The 24884-nt window shown below is 37.6% G+C and overlaps 2 protein-coding genes across 6 annotated transcripts in view; one reads left to right on the forward strand and one right to left on the reverse strand.

Annotated features, from left to right (window-relative positions):
- The first annotated feature begins 620 nt into the window (after window positions 1-620).
- On the forward strand, window positions 621-3045 carry Taf11 (TATA-box binding protein associated factor 11). Its single transcript, XM_028304181.1, has 5 exons — window positions 621-778; window positions 891-995; window positions 1158-1602; window positions 1910-2094; window positions 2531-3045. The coding sequence occupies exons 1-5, from the start codon at window positions 727-729 to the stop codon at window positions 2662-2664; spliced, it is 921 nt and encodes a 306-aa protein (XP_028159982.1). The 5' UTR covers window positions 621-726; the 3' UTR covers window positions 2665-3045.
- A 230-nt stretch (window positions 3046-3275) lies between these two features.
- Window positions 3276-24884, reverse strand: part of LOC114352550 (probable serine/threonine-protein kinase nek3) — a 46837-nt gene continuing 25228 nt past the window's right edge. For 3 of the 5 annotated variants that reach the window (XM_028304180.1, XM_028304176.1, XM_028304178.1), the window contains exons 2-10: window positions 16290-16625; window positions 15987-16016; window positions 14730-14866; window positions 13389-13588; window positions 10338-10465; window positions 9869-10013; window positions 6138-7736; window positions 5796-6022; window positions 3276-5156 (exon numbers count right to left, since the gene is read on the reverse strand). In XM_028304180.1, the coding sequence (XP_028159981.1) occupies window positions 4942-5156; window positions 5796-6022; window positions 6138-7736; window positions 9869-10013; window positions 10338-10465; window positions 13389-13588; window positions 14730-14866; window positions 15987-16016; window positions 16290-16625 (3017 nt within the window). In that variant the 3' untranslated portion in view covers window positions 3276-4941. The remainder of the gene's footprint in view (window positions 5157-5795; window positions 6023-6137; window positions 7737-9868; window positions 10014-10337; window positions 10466-13388; window positions 13589-14729; window positions 14867-15986; window positions 16017-16289; window positions 16626-24884) is intronic. The other 2 variants (XM_028304177.1, XM_028304179.1) reach the window with 2 other exon arrangements.

Below are 24884 nucleotides of genomic sequence, written 5' to 3' on the forward strand. Positions count from 1 at the left end.
ATTGTTGTAATCGGATTACATGAACATCACTCGACCATGTATGTCCATTTGGACATATCGGAATGGCACGCTTTGACGATCAACTTGCTGTATCTACTCTAATCCATATCTGTGATCTATACCCTGGTTTATGTCAAAGTTGTCAAACGGACGGAAGAAGAAGAGAAACGTCATAAATTTTTTTTATGGAAAGATAGAACGAAACGCAAACAAAAAAAATATATTGAAGTTGGTAATTATAACTATAGGGCGTGTCGTGCTCGTGTGCCAGTTTCGGATTAGCAGGAAGGTATACATTTAACTATAAGGTGCCGAAATTTATATTACGCTCACACACGAGAGCACGGCTCACATTTTTCTTTCACACAGTTTAAATATTTACCTCCCTCCTCCTTTAAGCTCCTCTTTCTCCATTAGATAAAGTTTTTCATGAGTCTTTCTGCATCTTCACAAACATCCTTGACACATAACAAACATAATGGCTAGTTGGTTTTTCCACTGACGTATTTTTATTTACTTGACACAACACAGCACACAGCTTATTTCATTGTTGGCAGCTGTTGAAATCTATTACGTGCTCTGTGGTTGAAATGTCAAAAATCAAAATAGAATTAATATTTACAAAATTATTTTTACAAATAAAACTGCTATTACGTGCTCTGTGATAAAACTTGTGAAGATTAACTAAATTGGTCTAATTTAATTTTATTATTTTATTGCTGTAAAATGGCAGACAATCCCAGCAGCGATGGCCTATCTGAGGCTGAAAGATTGAGAGGTAAATGCTTGAGGTTATTCGCATTAAAATACCATTAAAATTGTTTATAATTCTGTTAATTATTAGTAATTTCGAATCTTTTTTACGACATGAGCCATTTCTGTGATTTCAGAAGATGAACTGGCCCGCGAATTGGAGCACAGCGATTCCAATGAGGACGATTCACAAGAAATATCTTTGGAAGCTGAAGAAAAGTTACTCAAGGATGAACCCGAATGTTAGTTACTTTTTTGTTTAACCAATTTCAATACATATTTAATTCCCTTTAGTAGTAAGACTAGTCAGTTTGGTTTTGGAATAGTTTCGTTTTCTTGGAGTGGGCACAATGCCAAGTCATTAAACCATGAATCTTGCTACTTTAATGTTTTTAAACTTTCAGATACAACCTTAATGAATTATGGTGAAAGTGTACCAACAAGTAATTTAGAGAGTGAAATTATTGAAACATATTCAGATAGCTCACTGAACGTGGAGACGGTGCACAGGGCAGATGAGCTAGGCAACGTGTACACTGACAATAATTCTGACACCTACATTAGCTCTCAGGGTGACCCTATGAATGACCAGTACGACTCCTACATTAACGACTACTCATTTGACAACTCGATATCAATGGAACAAACAGCTCCATCTGACGTAACTCAGGATAATATTGATATTACAGAAGAAACTAAGGACAATGTAGAATTATCAGAGATGAATGACTACCAACAAAATGAATCTACAAATTATGAATCTCAAACTGCTGAGGAATTATTGAGTGAGAAAGAAAGGGAGAAGAAAAGTAAAAAGGAATTGGAGGAAGAAGAGAGAGAAAAAATGCAGTATGTATTCATGAAATAAATTCATTTACTAATCTTTTGAAGTTGACAACTATTTATGCTGATTATTTTTATTATTATAGCTTTATATTCCACATTTTTACAGTTTGATTCAATTAATCTGTATCTCTTGTTTGTGGCCCCACTTGGGTAAAAGCCTCCTCCATCTTTTTCCACCTTTCCCTGTCGCTGGCTATGTGCTTCCAATTTTTCCCTGCCTTGTTTGTTATGTCATCGGCCCATCTTTTCTTCGGCCGTCCTACGTTTCTTTTGCCTTTTATGCTGATACTGATCAATAATTTTGTTATAGAGTTCTCGTATCCAACTTCACCGAAGAACAACTAGATAGGTATGAAATGTACAGGCGTGCTGCATTCCCTAAGGCGGCCGTAAAGCGTCTAATGCAGACCATTACCGGGGGATCTGTCGGTCAGAATGTTGTCATTGCAATGTCGGGTATTGCCAAGGTGTTTGTAGGAGAAGTTGTGGAAGAAGGTAATTATTATTTAACTAGCTTTCCGCCCGCGGCTTCGCCCGCGTGGAATTTTGTCTGTCACAGAAAAACTTTATCGCGCGCGTCCCTGTTTCAAAAACCGGGATAAAAACTATCCTATGTTCTTTCCCGGGACTCAAACTATCTCTATGCCAAATTTCATCAAAATCGGTTGCGAGGTTTAAGCGGGAAAGCGTAACAGACAGACAGACAGAGTTACTTTCGCATTTATAATATTAGTTGGGATAAAAAAATAAACGTGATTAATAAAAGGGCCCAGTGACCCAAGAGGCCCCAGTCTGTTCTCATAAAAGATCTTTCTCCAGATAAGAAGGGCCTCCCTTGATCCTCATGTGCCCAGGGCCCCTAGTAGGTTAAAGACTGTGTTCAAGTGAAATAATGTGGACTTTTGTGATTAAAATAATAATTTATTTTTAGCACTGGAAGTCCTGGAAAAATCTGGAGAGCCTGGTCCTCTGCAACCGAAGCACCTAAGAGAAGCTCTGCGCAGACTACGGATGCGCGGAACAATACCAACAAGAAAGGCTCATAGGAGCATGTTCAGACTATAGCAAGTATTGTATAAAGTGTGGTTTTTTAGCTACTCACAAAATGTAAATATAAACAAATCATTTGTTCTTGTTTTAGTAATAAGTAATATAAAGGAATTGTATGTGCCTAATTTTATAAATATAAAGTACATTGACTTCAGCAATAACATTTTATTCAATACTTTGTGAACTTTCCATCTATGCTTAGATACACTGTCTTGCCTAAAAACTTGAACTGCTTTATTACTTCTAACATTAATGCATATCTTGTGTGGCAAAAGTTCATGATTTATGTGTAATATGTATAATAATTAGGTTACGTATCATGAAGTATTAAGTATAGTATAGTAGTAGATAGGTAGTTATTTTTTTTTGTAAATTTTATACAATTTAAATGAGATATTGACAAATATTAAAAAATAAAGGAGATATTATTACCTATATGCTTTCTATTTCTATTTGTATCTATCAATAAAATGATTTCTTTTCTAATGTTCACTTGTTACTATAAAATGTGACAGCAGGAATAGATCAACAAAGTCATTTGGGGTAGGAAAGATGTTGAGGAATAAAACAAAATATTAATAAAATGTTAATTTATTACATGATAAAATTGTTATTTTATTAAAAACAATATACAACAGTAACTAAGGTTTATTCATAGTTCGAAAACTTGAAAATAAATCAGTCTTGTTAAAATGGCCAACTACATTGTAGACAAGAGACTAATGGAAATCTTGGAAGGTAATAATTCTAAAAAATAAAACTGTAGTTTGCTACCATAGGAAAGAGAAAATAAAAGTTTACATAAAACCCCTTTCAAAACTCAATTCGTAAACAGAATTGGCACTCATTATTCCAGAATTTATGCAATTTTTTTTATTTTGTGTTCAGTTTTCGATCTGCTAATGTAATATCACAGACGGGTGTGTTTGAAGCCGTTTCTTTGCGATAAACAAACTCGCAAGTGGACCAATGTGATACAACAGAAGTAATTATTCTATCTACAGTTAGAAGGCACAATCAAGTGTTTTTAAAAAGGAATTTGGTAACATTTTGTAAAATAAGATTTCATAATATATTAATATTTTTACAGCAAGGCATTATATTAAAATCTATATGAGAATAGTCCTCGGATTCGACTTACCCATTACAAGTAATTAAAAGCAATGAGCCAATATTGTCAGTTTGTGCAAAAATACCTACGTGTGCGTTTTACGAGGTTCGTTAATATTTTAAAACCAAGCGTGAAGAAATATTTTGGTTTATTTCATTTCAACCTCATACAAATGCATAGTTTTATTACCTTATTGGTAAAATGTAAGTAGTATTAGAGGCTTACCTACATTAAATAGAACCATGTCACAATCGACTAACTTCACACACACGAGTAACATACCCCAACCAGAGACAAAGCTACATTGCACATTATGCAAATACTTGCACTCTTGCGTCGAAACGCCACGTTGATACGTACGTCGTAAATCTGCATGCACTATGTTTTATTATTTTAATTTGCCCTTTTTTTGGAAGCTTTGGCTTTGCTTGGTTCTTTACTCATGCGCTAAAATTACGTTACATAAAATATTCGTACTATGTAAATTACATAATTAGTTCATTGTTTAAAACACAATGCCTTGAAAAGACATTCATGCAGGATAAAAATAACATTAATTTGTTTTGCGTCACTGGTCTATTTAAAACAAATGCATAATTAATTTGTATTTTATCAAATAGACATTTGCTCTCTTCTCTTTCTGCGACACATTATCAAATAAAATATTCAAAAGAATTCTCTGACATTTTGTTTCAAGAAAATGCAAGCTTGAAAATTATATTTGTTGCCATATCACGGCATCACGTCTGCTTACAATCTTGCAAAAATAAGCACAACACTAAGAATACCAACGAATCAGTTTCGTTTCGTTCATTCCTACATAAATCTACTTCGGCCGCGACAGATCTCTGGTGCACTTAAAGCCATACAAACAATAAATCAACAAAATTATAAGACTAGATAAATGCTCTCACATGCTGCGTTGGTCGGGCAACGGGATTTACACGGGTCGACATTCGACGTCATGTTTGGTTAAGTTTAATTGTAATTTGTTTACATCATTTTACGTACTACCAAAATATATTTCATTAGCCGTTTTTTATTACAAATATGACAGACGATATGACATCAAAATCCGAGTTGTTTTCTTTTGGAAAAAAAAAACGTATCTAACTCGGAGCTTCAGTCCTGTACCAAAACCTCTATTACCTCAAAAGCAATCGATCCGTGTAAACCCCCGTTCAGACTAGGAGCCGTTTGACGCCGCACTCGATGCAGAACTTGGCGGAGTCGACGGGAAACTTGCTGCCGCACTCGTGGCAGAAGCGCGACAGCCGCGGCGCCGAGTCGCGGCGCGCGCGGTGCAGTGACGCGTCCGATCCGCTCGACGACTGCCCGCTGCGCTCGCGCCAGGTCGGGCTGCGACGGGAGGACGCGCGGGAACTCGCGCGCTTGTCTGCAATGCACACGTATAAGTAACTACACTTTCGAATAAATCACAGAAACTAAAGGGAGACGTGACAAGGGGGCGGGGCCAGTGTCGCAGCAATATGTCCAAAAACAGAATATATTGCTCGTGACAGCAATAATGACAGCAGCGACGTCAGAATGTAAACAGTTTACATTGCTTGAGTACTGATACCGCAGCGCAGTGGATAATGAGCACAAAATATTTTGATTACTTTGTGTGTATGTACTTAGGGAGGAAAGCGAAAATGGGAAGAAGTTGACAACGTCAGGGGATTATATTGTGAAGTAGTTTGCCCCTAAAGGCAAACTCGGCCATTCACGCCGCTACAGAGAACAGCGACCTAGACTTTAGACAATGTACGAGAATAATTTAGCGAGCGAAACCTAAGTCCAGTAACGGTCGAGGTCTCCCGTCTTGGTCACTTGTGTCTGTAGTGGCGCAAACCACCTCCAACTTACTAAGTTATAAATACAGATTTCAGAAGCATTCGATGGCTACTCAAACAAGATGATTTTAGTGTTTTTCGTTTTAACAAATCGCTGTGTTATCACTGCCTGCTTTCTCACAAATATCTACATAAAATATCAGCCTCGAACTTAGAAACATTTATTTAAAAAATATTACCATTTATTGGATGATTCTCCAACTCCTTAAACGTAATGTCTGGCTGTGGCAACGGTTCATCCAATTCTGCAGATCTTTCCATGGCCAAAAACTCGTCGCTGGACATCGACCTGATTTCCTCCTTCCCACTGGAATCCGAGCCCGCCGGGATTTGCTCCAAAGATGTGAGACCGTTCGGTTCTTTTGAATTGCAGATGGAAAGTTTCGAAGGCGATATTCTGTTCAAGCTATAAATAATAAAAGTGCGTTATAATGTTTTCCTAGAAGGTAGTAGAATTGTAACGAAATATGTTTAAACAAAAACAAATTGAATTTGGACAATCCATTGATATAATTAGTTACCTGACTAACCTGCTATATGCTGAATCGTTGCTGGACTTCCCGTTAGGTGTGTAATTCCCGTTCGTCACAACCTCTTTCTTCTTGTTCGTCTTTTCAGATTTGACACGACTGTTCCGCCTCGCCGTACCATTGTGAGATACATTATAAGCTGACATCTCTTTGGACTGAATGTTTTCGTTCCTATCAGGCTCGTAAAATTTGTCGAAGTCCTTCAGAGATTGCATTATATCTTGCTCCAACTGATCAGCTTTGTGTCGGCTTTTCGCACTATCGCCTTTCTGTACACTCTTCTTTTGAATGGAATCAAGGAGGGAAGTGGAACGTTTCACGGAGGATGGGAATAGACTCTCGTTCACAACATTGTTACTGCTAAAATTGAGAGACATGGATTTATTAACTGGGATCATACCATTACTACCTACTTTTGGAGAAGAACTGATGCTGTTCAACTCCAAATTCCTATTACTATCAGAAAGCTCAGATTGTTTAACAATTCTAGTTGTTGAACTACAAGTTCTTTTGTTCTCTATCTTTTGTTTGTTAATTTCCTCATCAAACGATGTCATGAACTCTTCGATATCAAAGTCCTCGCACAGTGACTCGTCGTCTCTGATAGAGCCCTTGGAGGCTATACTTTGCTCTAAAGAAGACATAATCTTATCGTATTGTGCGCTTAAATCATCTATGATTGGGGCAGTGTTTTTGTTATTTATGCTATTACTAATGTTATTGTTATTTTCTATTTTCTTAATATTATTTTTCGTCTTTTCTACATTATTATTTAATTTGTTATTGAAATTATTATGAGTGGTACTGAAAGATTCGAATTTAGCAGGTAAGTTTTCTGTAGTGAGTAATGACTCCATACTGCTGATGATATCGGGATTGTTTAAAATTGTGTTAACGTTGATGGGCAAATTGTCATTTTCGTTAATGAGTCTAGGATCAATGTAATTACTATCGGTCATTGACGAGTTATCATCAGCTAGAATGGAGTCAAGGTTGACGAATTCTTTTTTGTCGTCCTCCCTTTTAATTTTGTCTAATTTAACAGGCTGTTTTATTGTCGTTCTTTGGAAGCTGTGATACATAGAAGTAGCTATTTTTGGAATTTTATCTTTTGGCTTTGGTGTGCTATAATTAGATGCCGTGTAACTTGAGAACGATCTATTCAAATTACTATTCCGACTGAAGTAAGATTTTTCCGGCGTACTTATATTTTCTTTACTGGATTTAGTGAATGTTGTATTGAGTTTTTGACTAGATTTATTTTTCTCGTTCCTAACCCTAAACGAACTGCACCTACTACCGAAGGTGCTACTACTGTTATTGTCATTGTTCGTGCTGCCGAATGATTTCATTCTTTGTAGAGTGGGAGTTTTCTGATATGTTTTGTTGAGAGTGTCTTTCATCATCTTAGTGTTATCGGCACGAAGGTAAGCGGGGAGAGTTTTCTCTTTACCGGTGCGTAGGATAGGGAGTGTGCGGTTGGGATCTTTGGAGGAATTTTGGAGCTTTTTGGGAATGTTGGTGTCTGAGGACATTAATTCTTTCATTTGTCTCGCGGCTGATACAAATGGGTCATAGTTGTCGTCGAGCCTGGAAAAGTGTAAATAAAATTAAGTGATTTGTAGTATGTGTTGGATGAGACTTAAAGATAATAATCTAAAATATTTTATAGATAATGATAGGAAAAGGGAAGGGATACTTAAACCTCTTAAGTTCGATTCGAGGCAGTTTCAGTGGGGGACCTTCAGTTAGTTCATCGCTTTTTTCATCTTCATTTTCTTTAACAATAAAAGTCTGATGTTCTGAATTGGTGCGGTTTTGTTCACCCAGCATTCTGTATTTTCTGTTTGGCTTGTAAATTTTTTGCATTCTACTTTTGCTACAGGCAAGTTTTCGTTCAGGTTTGTTTGTTTCCTTTATAGAGGGCAGTTTGAATTCAGATGCGACGTTTTTAAGAATATTGTCATCTTTTGGTTTCTCTTCATAGAATTTTAATTGATAAACAGTTATATGCTCCATGTCACAAACGTTTCTATTGGTATCAACACTGTTTTCCTCATCAGATTTTTTTAAAGCACGATTGACGTTTTCGTCCCCAGCACTTTCTATCAAGTGCTTTAAATCACTCTTTAATTCTTGAAAAGAATCAGAGAAGTTGTATTTAGACGATTCTACATTTTTGTTGGTATTTTTATCGGAGCTATTGTCATTAATGGTTTCAAGAGAATTGGTTCTCGGCGTATGAATATTTTCAAGGTCATTCTCTATATTTGATTTTTCTGCTGCATAATGACTACTCATCATTTTATCTGTAATATTAATAAATTCTTCTAAATCAGCAGGATTCTCAGTAAATTTTGTGTATGTGTCGCCACTTCCATGTCGACAAACAATATCATTTTCTTCGTCGTCTACGTTTTGATCGTATTGGCCGTTATCATGATATTTATTTTCATCAGAATTATCGAGATCCGCACTCATATCATGTTCGTAATTTTCATCATAGTGTTCAGCTGAAAGATCGTGAATATCTTCTGTCGTTTGTTCAGTTTCATCATAAGTCAAGCTTTCAGCAGTTTCTTTGGATTTGTATTTGCTTTTATCTAGTTTGTCTATGTTTTTACATGCATAATCTTTTTTATTAGATTCTGGAACACTGCTGACCGATTCAACAACATCATTATCGGATGTACTTTTTGTGAATAGGTAAATGTTGGTATTAGAATCCGTCAGATCCTCTTTGGAGTCAGTTTGAACTTCTGTTTTTATTTTTTCTTGTATATCACACGAACTAACCATTATTGGATTTTTGTACAGTAACTCAACCTTGGGTTCGTCAACATGTTTCGGGATATTTTTGTCCTTATTAGCAGTGTTTGTTTTTTTGTTACTTTTAGGATTTTGATCTAGATTATCGTATATAACACAAGGTATACATGGACAGATTAATTCTGTGTTGATTCCAATAGACGCGCAGTTTTTATCAGTGCCAGCAGTCGACTGATCTTCCAGGCTGTCTAAACTCATGCTGTTTTCTTTCACTAATTTTGTGTCTCGCACTTCTTTCTTTACTGTAACTTTTTTCTTTTCACTATCTTGTACCTTTTTTCTTTCAACTACTTTCTTCTCTTTTGAAACTGATACTATTGTAGATTTGGGAGCAGCTCTTTTTTTCCTGGTGATTGGTTCAATAACTTTTAAATTCATATCATCGTTCACTTTATTATCTTCGTCTTTGTAATTACTAGATAGCGGATCCTCAACAGGTTGAATCTCATTTTTTAAATTAATTTTCTTTGGAATAGGTATCTGACTTTTATCTTTTTTATAAATGGGTTTCTTTTCTTCTCTAGTTTGGTTTCTTTCTTTGTATTTATCTGCGATTTCTTCAAGTTTTTTCAGTTGTTGCTGCTTTTTTGCATTCATTTTATTTCTAATCTTATTTTGCGTTGAACTTTTCTTGATATTAGGATCAGTATTAGTTTGTTGGATTGGTGTTGGATGGGATTCTTGGTCATTATTTCTATTGGAGGGGGAAAGGAAGGGAATTTAATTGAGTAACAATGTTTTGTATCAAACAAATAAGGAGACAGGAATGTCACGCTAAATAAATGTAAACAAGAATGAAAAAATAAATAAAAAAATAATCACCAGGAGCACCTTCCTTTCCCCTTATTTGCTAAACATAAATATGTAGTAGATAATAAGTTCTAGGTTCATACCTGGAGCTGCTTAGGTCTCGAGCTAGCCTGGCCTGCCTCGCCTTGACATTGGCGTCTCCTGAAGAGTTGTTCTGTGAGTTTCGAGAGTTCCTGATCACTGGCACGTGTGGTGAATCGTCGTGGCAGTCGTTGCTAGAGACAGATTCTGTAAAAGAGTTGAAAATGCATTTCATCTATGTTTCAAGAATACCAGATATCTCTTTTATTACACATCACTTGGATTTTTATGTGATCCAAAAGGTTTTTTTTTTAAAATCAGCTGCATCAATTAGAAATAGATTCTATTAAAATCCTTTCTTTATTTAAAAGGCTTGCAATGCTAGTAGCGGTGGCGTAAAGGTGAACGCAAATACCTAAATGCGCCGTTACTCGCTAGAAGCATCGCACGCTATTGAGAGTAAGATAAATGGTTTAGTGGGGTGCTAGAAGTGAGTACCTACGCCAGATGACGTCATTACTAAAGACTTACCTGAAGCTCTAGTCCGACCATGCTTGTTATAGTCGCCGTATTCGCGCGGCGGCGGCGGTGATCGGCCTCGCGATGAGTCGACCGACCCCGACCGACTGTTGGACGACTTGTCACGGGTTTGAGACGACCTGCAACAAGTATTTAGAAAATAAATAAAAAGAACAGCTGTAAAAGAGACGAGACGATAGATAAAGACGGCTAGTTGGATGGGCGTCTGGATTTGTCTAAGTCAAAGCTTTTATTCAGTACTTAGGCCAGTCCTGGATCTGTCAATAGGCCGTATAGGCCGCGGCCTAGGGGCGGCAGCGTCCTAGGGGCGGCAGATTTCAGATGACGCTTAGTCGATTTCAGAAGATAAAAATTAAATAAAGATCCAACCCGACCCTAGCCTACGGGCGGCAAAACTGTAAATCCGCCATTGACTTAGGCCCTTTCCAGGGCGCCTATACACTTCCGAAATATAGCTTGCCCTACCACTACTTCAGGACAACATATGGGCTGGTATTGAGAAGAAGTGGCGGAAGAAACTCTGTCACCTTTGTCACATCAATTGGTCACATAAGCCATCATCCCATGATATTGGATTGGTTAGAGTTTGTATTCAATATCCTGTAGTTATACTCTTACTAAGCTTTAGTAACATCTAAAACTCGATTATTGAATATCTAAGGTTTCCTATTCGATAATTTTGTAAATTACGTTAATTGCGCTCACCTGCACCATTACAACTTTTTAAAAATATGCAACACATTAATGTTCTTGTAGAACATCATTTAGAAAGTGGACCGATTGGAATAATTTTAAATGAACCACGTTTTAAAGACATCTTAAGAATATGTTAACATAATAATTATCTTGTAAAACATCACAGTAAGGAAAATTTAGCACTAGCCTGGTCTAATTAGAAACCACAGTCACATTCTTCTTCAAAGTGATCGTACATGTGAAGCACATAATATGTTAATAAACTTGTTGTTCTACATAAATTGTATAAGATGGCAGTTCGTATCTTATAATATGGACTCGTACAACTTAGGTAGGCCACTAGTTGCACATAGTTCTGCCAAACTGGGCATGTTGTATTGCCGGTGAAGTATCAATACACACTACCATGATCTTTACACAAACTTGATCTTTATCACAGGCGTACAAATCACAAATTCCTATGGCACCTTTATGTCAGACTATGTTGCCTATATGTCTGACGCTATAATACTTCATCATTGCTATGGTAGGTCAATGGACTAAATCGCCTTGGCAAGATACAGAGTTATCGTCAGCTAACAGATGTGAAACATCAATAAACATGTAGTAATGCTTGATTGCCTTCCAGTACAGTTGTATTTAGTGCGTTAATGATGCAATGAACACCACAACAGGTGATCATACCATCCAAAACTATTATTATCAACACGCGTGATGGTAAGCACCGGTTGTTGAAGTTGCTGCTGTTTTAAATAATAACTGTGTCAAATCGTTACGGCTCAATGATCCTGGGAAACACATGTAATAATTTTAATGATAGGGTCTAGTGACAAATTAATTAGTTATGAGACCACCATTATCATTTTTTACGTCTCGTACAGACATTCAGACTTGATTATCTATAAATATTTTGGCACCCTCTCTTTAAGTACCTACAAAAATTTCCGTATGAAAGAAGTCTGCGCGTGCGCATACAAACAACTCCTGTAGACCGTGCATCTATCTCAGACTACAGCCTGGCCTCCATTTGAAGTAATGGAACCCACACAGCAAGGTCGAGTAGTCCCGGGGTATAACTTTTTTCGGAGGGCCGCGCAAGTTTCAGCGTAGGCCCTTACCAGTTAGATACGGTCCCGCAGTTGGCTACACAAAATTGTAGGTATATCGTCTACCTTCTGCCGCGTACAAACGGCGCTTTATACTGTGTGCGCGCTTTCAGCCGCTGCTTGGCATCGCGGCTGCGCGGGAGTCGCGGACAGTATTTTCGCTTTGTTAAATTCGTTTGCTGGTGATTGGACTTAAGAGACTTTTAAGCCAATTTCCCGTAATTAAAAAGGGTATATCCACCTTCTGCCTCGCACCAGCGGCGCTTTATACTGCGTGAGAGCGTTAATAAACCGTTGCTTGGCATCGGCGGCTGCGCTGGTGACGCGGGCAGGATCTTCGCCTTGCTCAACTCGTTAGTTGGTAAAATTGGGCCTAAGATACTTTTAGGCTACTTTCCTGTTGATAAAAGCATAAAACGGTAGCTATATTCACCTTCTGCCTCGCACAAGCGGCGCTTTATACTGCGTGCGAGCGTTAAGCCGCTGCTTGGCGTCGGCGATGTGCGGCGGCTGCGCGGGCGCCGCTGGTAAGATCTTAGCTTTGTCAGCTCCATCCACCCGCGCGAGTTTTAGAGTAGGCGTGAGAAGTGAGTAGTGAGTGAGTAGAGTAGTGAGTGAGTAGAGTAGTGAGTGAGTAGAGTAGTGAGTGAGTAGAGTAGTAAGTGAGTAAAGTAGTGTAGGTAGTAAGAAGCCACACGGTGCAGCGCCGCACCGCAAACATTTTGCCGCATCACTGTACTCAATGTGGTATGCGGCGCCGAAATACGGCACCGTCTCGCTCAATCAAATGCGGGGTGTACCTGCAGTGCGGCGCCAGAACGCACCGACTGGCATATTATTGATTTTTATATGAAGGACGCTGCAGCGGCACCGCTACGGCGCCGCGCCGCGACCACACCGCACCATGTGGCTTCTCCCTTACAGGTTAGATACAGTCTCGCATTGGCTACACAAAATGTTTTATCCACCTTCTGCCTCGCACCAGCGGCGCTTTATACTGCGTGCGAGCGTTGAGCCGCTGCTTGGCGTCGGCGATGTGCGGCGGCGGCTGCAGCAGCAAGATCTTCGCTTCGTTTATATCGTTTTTTTTAATGAAATTAGGCCTAAGAGACCTTTAGGCTAGGTTCCTGTTGTTAAAGGGTATGTCCACCTTCTGCCTCGCACCAACAGCACCTTATACTGGGTGCGCGCATTGACCTTTAGGCTAGGTTCCTGTCGATAAAAGGGTAGCTATATTGACCTTCTGCCTCGCACCAGCGGCGCCTTATACTGCGTGCGAGCGTTAAGCCGCTGCTTGGCGTCGGCGATGTGCGGCGGCGGCTGCGCGGGCGCCGCGGGTAAGATCTTGGCCTTGTCCGCGCACCACTCCACGTGGCGCTCGAACGCACGCACGCCGAACGCTCGGCTGCAGTGCGGGCACTTCTGCAGCTCGGCCATTGGCTGAAAGAGTGGACGTATGATTATCTCTTTATTCAATTTCCTTCTTATTTAATATTTTTTTTTACAATGTAAATTATAAAAAAACTAAAAATACATTATAAAAAAAATTCTTAAAAATAGTTAATCCGCTGGTAGCGGAGCAGGGCCCAAGCTACCGGTGGTCAGGGTCACAGGCTGAGGAACCTCCGGACAATGCGTGCCGTGCTGAGGATCACCGCCTTTTGAATCTGACGTATGATTATTATTATGTTTTTGACACCATAAACTAAACTTTTTTGACTATTTTTTTACGAGATACTATCTCAGAAGGGTTATTGTCGATTTTAGACAGAGAAAAGTATGCGCCATTTCATCATACTTCTTAAATATCTCGTGACAAATAACAATAACCCACCCAGATAACCCAATCAGTGTTTAATTGACCGTAAAATATATGTTTTAGTGTCTTTGAGAACAATAAAATAATAAGTCAATTGAGTTGGCGAAAAAATGCAGACTTTTTGGGGAAATGCGATAAGACTAAAAAGTTCAAACAAATCCAAAGGAGATGGAAGTCGCGACAGTCTTGGGGTAGCAGCCAAGTTTCTAAACCACTCTCAAAAGTCATCGAAATAACACTTCGTTATTTTATTTAATTGGTAAGCGAAACTGCACAATGACTTTGCTAAGTTGTCCAGCTTCACTTGGTTTTTAGTCACGATTCGATTTACATAACAAGTCATATTTTACCCAAAATGATAATTTCTACGTTTGTTTTGTCGGTAATATAAGGTAATGAACCGTAATTATCATTACAAAGTGGCCTTTAGACAATAGTCAGCCAGCGAGGCTGTGATTATCTGCATAACAAATGAGTCGCTTCCTTAGCCATAGCAGGCTGTTTTAGTATACTTAGGTATAATACTTAAAGATCTGCGGAGTTTATTTTAAAAACAGTTCGTTTTGCTTGACAAGGTTGCAATTTATCATTATTAATTGGTTTCAGATCTTGTTTGTTACTACAAGATGTTGTTGTGCTCATGAAAAGTTTTCCTTTTGAATGAGTGCAGGAAATTGCGTCTGTCTAGCGTCTGTCTAGCAGTGGACTTCTAGACGCTGAAGTTGAATTATTATGCATAATTTAGCGCATATAAATACTTACTTTTGTGATGGTGCTTCGAACTGACTGAGTTTTGGGCTTGGGAACAGCTTTGGCCGTGTTGGGAGGGCTCTTCTCCAAAAATGGACTGTTTTCTGGAAGTCCAAAGTTCTTTGGCAAATACTGTTCTAAATCTGTACCTGTAAATATAAATAATCGGTTCATTACGACGAGGAAAATAATTATTTATAAAAATAATAATCAATAAATAAACTATGTAGCATTTTACGTTCAATTGTCACAATAAAAATAGAACTTGACAGTGACGTTATTTAATATACTAAAAAGTCATGCTATTGCGCATGCTAGATAATAAAACTGCCAGATATTTATAAGATTTCACTGAAAATAGATAAATAAAATATTACAACTTAACATTTTGTGAAAACACTTTATTGCTTTTAGACGCATTCTTTTTATCGGTTTGCTCACTAACTGGAAACAATTTATTGTATGCATCGTCGTTGCAATCCGAGACGTGTAATCCAATATATTTTTGTTTTCCTTCACGACACAGACCATTTGGTTGACAGAAAAACTAATTAATGCTGGTTTAATGACAACATACACATGGAGACAAACGCAAGCGCATGACGTCACAAAAGAACATGACAGTTACAACTCACACACAACCCATGCACTCGCTTAATTATAAGAGAAACATGACCCAAGGTTTCCAAGGGGACCTGGTAGGTGTGTGTTACTGAACATACTGACAAAATATCTTATGTAAATAGGGGCCTGTTAGTGTAGCGTTGAGACATACAGGTTAGTCACAATACAATATTTACATACAAATAAATTTATGCTTCGCTACTTAGCTGCTTAGATTGCTGCAACGTGCGCATTATGTTAGTTTAAATAAATTTTAAAAATAGTAAAATAACTATAATGTTTTTATACCTACTCCTACGCAGTAGTACTAAGCAATCAAAGGATGCAATGATACACATATACGGTAAAATACATAAAATCATATAGATTGACTGTCTGTTATTATCTTGGTGTGAAGGTCAGCCAGACACATAATGTCAGTTTATTACATACAAATTGGCATAATATGTCTAACAAATCAACGTTGTCACTCGATACATGTGATACATAATAATTATAATATAATATACTTACATATTACACGCTACATTAGTTGGTACAAACATAAGGAATTAAGGGAAATGCATTAGTAAACATTCACAAAAGGGAAACGAAGTCACACACGCTCAAGGTTCTAAGTGATACGCAAACTGTCTACCCACTCACCAGATTTAACACCATTCTCCGAAGACAGCCCTTTTACCCACAAAAATAAAACTTTCATCAATACAAGTAAAATGTAAATAAAACTCATGCTACACAACAATTTGCTACATAATTACAATGATATTTTACAAATAAATATGAATAACTAACTAAATATAAATTTACCAACAAAAATAATGATACTGATAAATGATAATACCGAGGTATAAATAATAATTAATATGAAAAGGAAAAATGAAACCCAATCAAGAAGGAAAGTCCACCACCAAAACTGATAAGCAAAATGCAATTATGAATTATTACCTTCGCGTCTTTGTCTGGAGGAGTCGAAGGTCTTTCTTTTCTTGACGGTCATCTTTTCGCATATTTTGACGTGTTTGGCGAGGGATTGTGGGACGAAGGTTCTGCCGCAGACTGGGCACGGGCTGAGAGGGAGAGGTCCTGCAGGATCGGGGGGTACTGGGGCGATGGGATGGGTGGGCACCGGCGGGGAGGGGGGCGGTCCGGCACGGCTCGGCGGGGGGGTCCGCATGAGCGGCCGAAACGAGTCATTGTTGGCCGGCGACGCCTCCCCCGCCGGTTCGGGCGACGGCGATCGCGAAGACTTCGAAGATTGCTGCTGTTGGTGTTGTCGTTTATCTGGAAAGATGGACGTTAAATTTCAGTATTCAGATCAGGACTTCAGGATGTCTTGGGGAATCAAGGACTGATGTGGGAAATCTGGTAGGATTTGAAGAAATATCTCTTCATGGAGACTCATTTAGCCACAGAATCTACTCGGCTTGACTACAAAAAAGTCCAACCAGATAGTTTTTCCGGGACTGAGGGCAACATGACTTGCCTAGGGAGTCTTCTTACTTCCATTGAAATAAAAATTTTAACCATGGTTTTTTAACCCTACTATGGTCAATTGGTCATGTAGCGTTATTGCTTGCCAGATCCCATTCCCTTGCCAATCGAGAGAAATAAGAATTCCATATGCTTTGATAGGAAGACCAAGATTAGAGATAGCCTAGGTATATTTTAACCAGACTGTTATAGATATAACAGTGTGGTATCATAAATAAGATATTTTTGTTAAAGCAAATTTTAATATAGCTGATAAAATGTAAAATACACATTACACAGATATAATGACGAGCAAATTCATTACACTGTTTTTTTACTATCACTTTATGACGGTTTACTATTTTACGAGTATAACCATGAAAATCTAACAAGAATACAAGACTTTGTAGGTTATTTGTTGAAGCCTTTGCGTGACCTTCGCAAGTACCTTTATGACCGCGACGACTCTACGTTTTTCTCAGCTCAACGAAAAACAAGATAATAAAAGCGTCTAGATAAAATAATTTGCCTCAGCTATTATAGATACGACAGAAGACACAGAAATAAGTAATACCTACTTATGTAGCTAGAGCAGAAATCAATTCATATTTTTTCCGTAAAAGGGTTATGTGAGAAAACATTGTGTCTTCCACACATACCAGAGCAAAGGGATTATTTTATAATCAACGATTAACCTGATTAGCGAAAGAATTTTATCGGTGAAATAAGATCGACCTTCACAGGAAAAATGAACTACAACATGAAAGGAATAAAAATAGTTTGTCCTCGCAGAGTTCAAACTTGAAGGCTAAAGGCTATTGATAAGAGACCAGGTACAAAACCAAAACGCTTAAAATATGAAATAATTACACCAGGAATGGTAGTGTCAAACGCATTCAAGGGCGCGTGGTAAGTTAAACATGACGCAACCAGCGACCACAACCTCCATATTGATTAGGTAAAGTTACCTAGAGCACGCGATCGGACCTACGCTTTTTTAATTTAGATCGATTTAAAACATGAAATATTATAGCTATATCGCATGAGTACCAACTGTTGAAGCGGTTATGGTTGACGTATCCATGAATGAATTAGACGTAGGCGTAGAATTGAGGTAGAGAATTCTTGACCTTAAGGTTGATTTCATTATAATGCATTACGTTTAACCTCAGAATATTTTAAGTAGAAAGCCAAAAGCATAATGTGTGCTCGACTGATTGTGACTCTACCATACTTGATGAAGGGAAAAGTTAGACAGATTTCAGCCAAAATTCAACCGCGTAATAAAATTTTGTAGTTATGGCACAAGATGACGCACGCTGATCTTTTTTATCAGATAATACTACCATTAGGGACCTAGATAACTCCAGTAAGAAAGCAAGAAGCACTGGTTTAAAATCCCGTCTTGTTAAGTGGAGAGAAGATTACTCACTTGTTAACACTGGTCGAGTTGGACGATTGGATAATTAACCACTCTTATGTTATTTAATCGTATTGAAACTGCTTGGCAAAAGGGGCAATTAAAATCAAGTCTTTGGTGTAATCAGTCAGCGATTACTAAAATACTGAGAAGCGTTTTTCCAGTAGTTCAAAGAAAATTCTAACATCATTGTTTTCTCCTATACTAAGAATTTCATTAGAAGCATGTACAACATTTACAAGTTATGCAAATAAAAAACCGTGAAATATATCTGCGAAAAGTTTGCTTGTAGGTAATCTGATCCCATTAGCATAACAGCGTTCTCTTGAGGATATTATACTAAGAAAGCTAATAGAGTTACAACTGTGTGTTTTAAATCAGGCGAACTCCTCGTAATGGACTCTGCTAATTAATTCTAAGTGGACGTTGAGTGACCGCTTCCTTCGTAATCGCATTCATATTACGATCGCTATTCCGGTTTCGTTGACACCTATGTTTATGTTATGCTTATTTTGTATGAGTTTGGAATCCAATAGGCGACCTTGATCGGTCAAAATACGTTTAATGGTAAAAAAATATGAAGGATTTTGTATATTTTATAGCGTACAACATGATCATCCTGCAGGTATTGGAAAGGAATTTTTATTGCCTGATTAAATAGTCGTACTGTTGGTTTTCTTAAATTCACAACTAATCAAATGGGTATTGACCCGTTATAGATTTTGTTTCTAGTTTAATTGATTCCCAAACCCCTTCTCATTTTAGGAGTCATTGGATGCAAAGAGGAGGAAGCGAGGATCGTCAGAGCAAAGTGCAATGGGATTGATGCCAGTATGCACTGGCGAATCAGTTGATGAATGGCATTTTAATCGATCGGGGGTGATTGAACGACATTAATTTTGCTGCTGAATGTGTATACTAAACACTAGAGATTGTTAAAGGCACTTTAGGGAAATTTATTTGCGGTGGTAAAGGAGGACTGAGTGAAGTCAACATTGAAGCTCTTTTAAAAATGGTTGCTAAAGAAACAACTTGCTTAGAAAAGGTATGGAAAATAAGCGATTTCCAATCATATCTCAAGGTCTTTGGGGCTCTAAAATTTACAAAACCGTTGAATTAAATGGTGTGGGTGTTTGAACTCGGGCGCTGATCGGCGCGGGCGCATCCCAATCGAGGGCGCTTGAGTGGGGCGAGCGCGCACGCGCCGACTACTAATTGACTTTAACCGGATCGGGTGGAACGGTTCTCGCTCAAAATAGGAACATCTCGATACATAATGGAGTACAATGCTTTATAACATAAGCTAACACATAAAAGTTGAAAGCTTGTTTTACGGTTGTTTACTCTTCGATTCGTTCTGACAATTTAAAAAATTACTCGTCTTCTTTTCTTGAATACAGAGCAGACCTCTGTCTGTATTGTATTATTTGATCATACGTTTAGTATAGTTATGTAAAGACTCAAACATACTCGTACATAAGTGATTAACATTAAGCAGTCTAGCTATTATCCAGACATGATCTTTAAATACTAAAAATGAATTGATTCATATTATTCCAGCCTGCACCTGCGCATAATTCGGGTGTTTATTCTTATCGCGTCAATGCGACGTGACTCAAAATTCAGATTTTATCGGACGATTTCGCAAATATGACCTTTCCGAGAAGAGATTCGCCGTTCCCAATGCTAAGGGCATAAATCGAGTATTCGGCTCGCGGCACGGTCATGCGTGATACGAACGTCAATTACCGGGGCTTTTAATTTGCCTTTTAATAAGCGCACCGCAGTCTGCTGAAGACGCCGACTGACTAAATCACAAAGCTCACAAATCACAGCGCGACATAAGGCAAAAACAGTTGAGATTGATTATAATACTCTTTAGAAGATAAAGAAAACAGTGGCGGCATTGAAGATGGGCGGATCAATAACCCTCTTTATGTGGATGATTTGTGGACGAGTAACGGTGACTTTCCAATTTAAGAGCTAAATAAATGTAACTTACAGGTATTCTTGTTTGCCATATCATTTCAGAGTTGATCTGCAGCTATAGTGCATATAAAACTCTTGTATGTATGTGGGATGCTTTTTTAAACAACAAGCATCAAGATCATGATTCAGATAACGTATTCAAATACAAAGATATTTTTGTCTGGTCACAGTTAAATTAAATATAATAGAATTTACCATTTAATTGTCCATTGTGGAGAACATGACTCGGTCAAAAAAAATGCACAAATATGATGATGACTTGGTCGAATTTTTCAATTATTTTATAACGACTCGCTTCGCCCTGAATACCTCCTACGGCGACACAACGATTCATAATCAGGAAAGCAACTAGCTTTTGATATTGAGCCGGATTCTTCTAGAGATAATCAAGTTTGCTTATCTAATGTGTCATCAGTCGTGTGGAGATGGATAGCCTATTATTAAGGGGAAAGTCATGTAGAACGTTTAGCGAAACGTAATCGCTACGTTTATTTTAATTCATAATACATAATCTTCAAACATAATCAGCTTAACACGTGTGGGCTTCGTCAGACAGTGTGTTTAATAGTGTACAATTACAAAATCCCCGTACTTTAATAGACAAGGGATATTAATTAGCATAATAAACAAAGGAAGAAACGTTAACCATAATTTTGACTAAAAATATCATCACATCACCGCCGCCTACGCCCCGCCCTACTACGGTAAGGAAACACTTTGTCAAACGAAAGATTGGTTTCTTGAACATCGTGCATTAGTAAGCATCAATTATAAAAGCTAACAATATAACTACGGCCTGAGGGTGCAGAGCCTGTAAAACAGTATAAGTTTTCGAGGGGAAGACAGTGCAAGGTAGCGCCCGGTACGATTAGGACACCCTGATTCTTGTAGGTGTTTCCACGGAGGGAACATTTATGTGCAGGTATGATAAATAGACGAAAATACTTGTAAATTAAATTCACTGTTGACAAACCGTCCACTGATCGAATACGAACAGAATCATTTCATGCATCCTGTATAGGAAAATCCAATGAAAGATAAATGAGGCGAGCCATGGACTACTATACCATATAAGAAAGTGAGACTGGCATACAAAAATGGCAAAACAATGCTCGGAATTCTAAGGCGACGGCATGTAAATACAGTACAATACGGTTGCACGGTTTTTGCCATAACAGCAAACAGTTAACACAGAAGATATTTAGATAGGTACCGCGGAGATTGAAGCTTGCGGTCTGTTTATAGGAGTTTTATTCTATTAATATTCTGGTGGGCCTACAAACCGGATAGCCAACGAAAAGACGCGGCAGTTAAACTAACTAATGTTGCCGACGTATTCCTGTCAACACCTTTTTAGTTTCTAAAACTAAGATAAGCCATTCCCTTTGACGGTTACTTTACTCGGAATAAAACTAATTTCGGCGATATTCCAAAACTATTAGATGATGTAATGTTTAGATTATAGAAGAAAGCGTGTCTATATTATGAACTTTGATTATGAACCACAATTCGCGTGAAGAACGCAATAAAGCACAAAATTACTTCCTTCGAACAAACGTTGCCGATGCAGATTACAATAGTAACAGTTATTACAAACCAGTTTTATTAATATTCGGTGGTACGGATTATGCCTATTAAATAATATTATGTATAGTTATAGAAAGAATTGTTTCGTTAAATTTACTCTTTATACTATGTGAATATATAAAATTTATTTTGGAACCTTGAAATTAAAATTTGCAATTCGCAAAATACTGAAAATTAAGACTTATGGATTAAGAGAAAGTCTACCTTGCAGTGGCATAAAACATTTTCTGAATGATGGTGATGTTAATCCTACTGGAAGGAACTAATCTTGCCAATAAGGCCTAGTAACACTATAGAAAACAATAGCTAAATCACAACAGTTGATCGCAGTTACGACATACGCAAATAGGGACAAGTCAAAAGTAAGCTTGATATGACAACTTCCCATATGGATTCATTGTCGATCAATCTCTTATCCACTGGTCACGAAGCCGTTTGACGTGAGAATACTTCCATAGAAAGTTTCAAAGAGGGAGCAACTATCTCAAGAATCTCTACATAATGTGATGGCAGACAGTCTCACTGAAAAGGTTAAGTTAGAACGTGTCCGTGAGAACCGACATATGCAAACAACTGGTGCGAGAGATAAATTTGTAGTTTACTTACTCGTTTGCGTCTCTTACGTAAATAAAGGTCAAGTGAACTTAGAGAACCCATTTGTTTTTTGTCGTAACTTTCGTTGTACATGATCTGGAATTTGAAGTAAAAGGTACTGGCATTTGTGATTTGAAAATTAAGAATACTCAGTGAAAGTAACGTGAATCATATTACCAAAGGCCTTGCACCAATGAACAAATAGAAATCTGTTCTATCTTCACGCTCACCGCTGTCAGCGTCGATTCCGTGCTATGCGAGGCCTATGAAAACTAATATTGTGTCTCAAATAACGTCTGGGAGCCAGATCACTGCCAATATTCATTTACTTGAACATATTCGGTTTGTTCGACCACAATCGACTTTTGCGTCCACATTCTCATACGGCGAGCAAACTCATTATTGTAATTGTAGTCACAATTTTCACTTCAGCTATTCAAGATCATTGAATGATAGTTCTTTGCTCAAGTGTTTTGTGGGGTTCGAATAATTTGTCACCAATTTTTTTTGTTTAGCCACAACTGTTCAGTTAACTATTCTATTAAAAAGTTTCAGTCAACCGGTTAATATACTGTAATGGTTAAAAATTACACCTGATTGCGCTTCGGAAATCTTGGACTACAAAGTCAAACAATAGTGTGACGTCAGAACTTGATATTTGACCTGCACACGGCTCCGAACCGATAGTAAAAACAATAATCACATACAAGTCTGGTAGTGAATCTTTATAAAGTCAAATCAATGTCAGGGTTGACTAATAAAATGAGGATAGTTCAGGACTTTTAGGAGATTTTGCTTTCAAGTTAGAAAGTTCCTACGTTATGAAATGTTGTATTTTGAAGGCAAGTTTCTAATACTAATGAAGTTTTAAAATGGAAACGCTGGACATATTGCTTAGCGCAAAATTCGAGATTAGAGACCAATAATTTACCTCCATTTTCGAAAATATTCCTTGAAGTCTGTGGGATTATAAAGTTGGAAAAAATAACAGAATGACGTCTACCAGATACACCCTCGGATGATAAAGAGCACTCTACAACAAGAGTATTTTTTTAAATAAGATAGAATCTTAAGTACCATAACATCACGAGCATGTTGTTCCCACGATTATGAGATGTCTCAAATGTCAAGACAACATAATGATTTTGATGAAATTGCACCAAGTAAGATGTCTGATGATCTGACAACTGGTCAAAGTGATTGATGGGGTTGTGATGTCATCAAGTGAGAGGAAAAATTGCCCTTACAAATTATTTAGTTAACACTTTTGTTTACAGTTAAAACTTACATAAATAATTATTATAGTTAAATAACGCGGAGAGAGTAGATAAAGAGTTATTTTTAATTATAAGTAATCAGTGTTGGCGCCTAATTAATGGATGATTTTTATAAACAAGTAGGATTTTGCGGAACCTTCAGTCATTTCGTGTTTTTTTACAAGCTTTATATTGACTTCACTTGTTATGTCTATTACGTCCTTGACACGACCGGTAATATTGAATAAGTATCACCATGGAGTTAATTAAGGCGNTGAATATTTAAAGATTTCTGAGAGGACTGGGTACAGGGTAACCCCTCTGGAATCAAAGTGCAGTAATTGTCAAAAAATAAACCAATTTCAGAACTTACAAACAGACACTTTATCAAAACTTTTGTATAGTCATAATTGGAATTTTCATTCATTGGAAAATACGCATAGATTAAACCCATTTTGACTAATTGATATTATTATAATTATATCTATAATATATCTAAATATAATTCATCATGTTATTATTATGTAGATAAGCTTAGTACTTACTAAGTACTATCGGCCACTCATTCAAGCTACTCATTTCCGGTCATGTTGTCTCATTCTCGTCAGAGCGAGAGAAAAAACTGAAATGGGTAGCTGGAACTGTGAGTAATAAATTATGTAGAGACGGAGTCAAATGATTGAGAATTGCTTGTGTTGTGTACGAGTGTGTTCATCACAATAGTCCAGTGGCATCGCAGCGAGGGGTTTGAATCCCTCGGATCTCGAGTCGGCCAGCCCGACACGTTTCACTGTTGGGCTATAGTCGCCTCAAACGTACTGTTTTAATATAAATGTTTTTTTTAGGCCTCGAGGGCTTTTTTATTGTGGCTAAGTAGACCATTTAAAAGTAGTGTCGCGTGTGGCTCCCTGCTGTTTAAAGGTGTAATAGCGATCTAAGCTCATCTTAGAGTACATTTTGATGTAGAGCGTTTTAAAAGTTTAAAAATTGTGCCTTAATTATGAGAAAGTGTTCCTAGCCAAGTTTGATAGAGTCAACTACGCTGGTGTAATACTGGTGATTGGCTAAACTGGTTACAATACACTGGCATGAGCCCACTTCAAGTTAAGTTCTACCTAGTAGGCCAGTAGAAATAGAGTTGAAATCGGATTTATCTAATTCCTTAGAAAATCTTTTATTGTTATATTGGTTTCATTAGAATTTTCATTTCGGTGGATTTTGCTT

Source organism: Ostrinia furnacalis, unplaced genomic scaffold (assembly GCF_004193835.3).
Source record: "Ostrinia furnacalis isolate ACB-3 unplaced genomic scaffold, ASM419383v2 OfSCF1404, whole genome shotgun sequence".
Classification (NCBI taxonomy): Eukaryota; Metazoa; Arthropoda; class Insecta; order Lepidoptera; family Crambidae; genus Ostrinia; species Ostrinia furnacalis.

Coding starts and splice junctions, on each gene's coding strand:
- Taf11 (XM_028304181.1), top strand. CDS start 727: ATGGCAGACAATCCCAGCAGCGATGGCCTATCTGAGGCTGAAAGATTG. Junction 1,603..1,909: donor GAAGAGAGAGAAAAAATGCA/GTATGTATTCAT, acceptor ATTTTGTTATAG/AGTTCTCGTATCCAACTTCA. Junction 2,095..2,530: donor AGGAGAAGTTGTGGAAGAAG/GTAATTATTATT, acceptor ATTTATTTTTAG/CACTGGAAGTCCTGGAAAAA.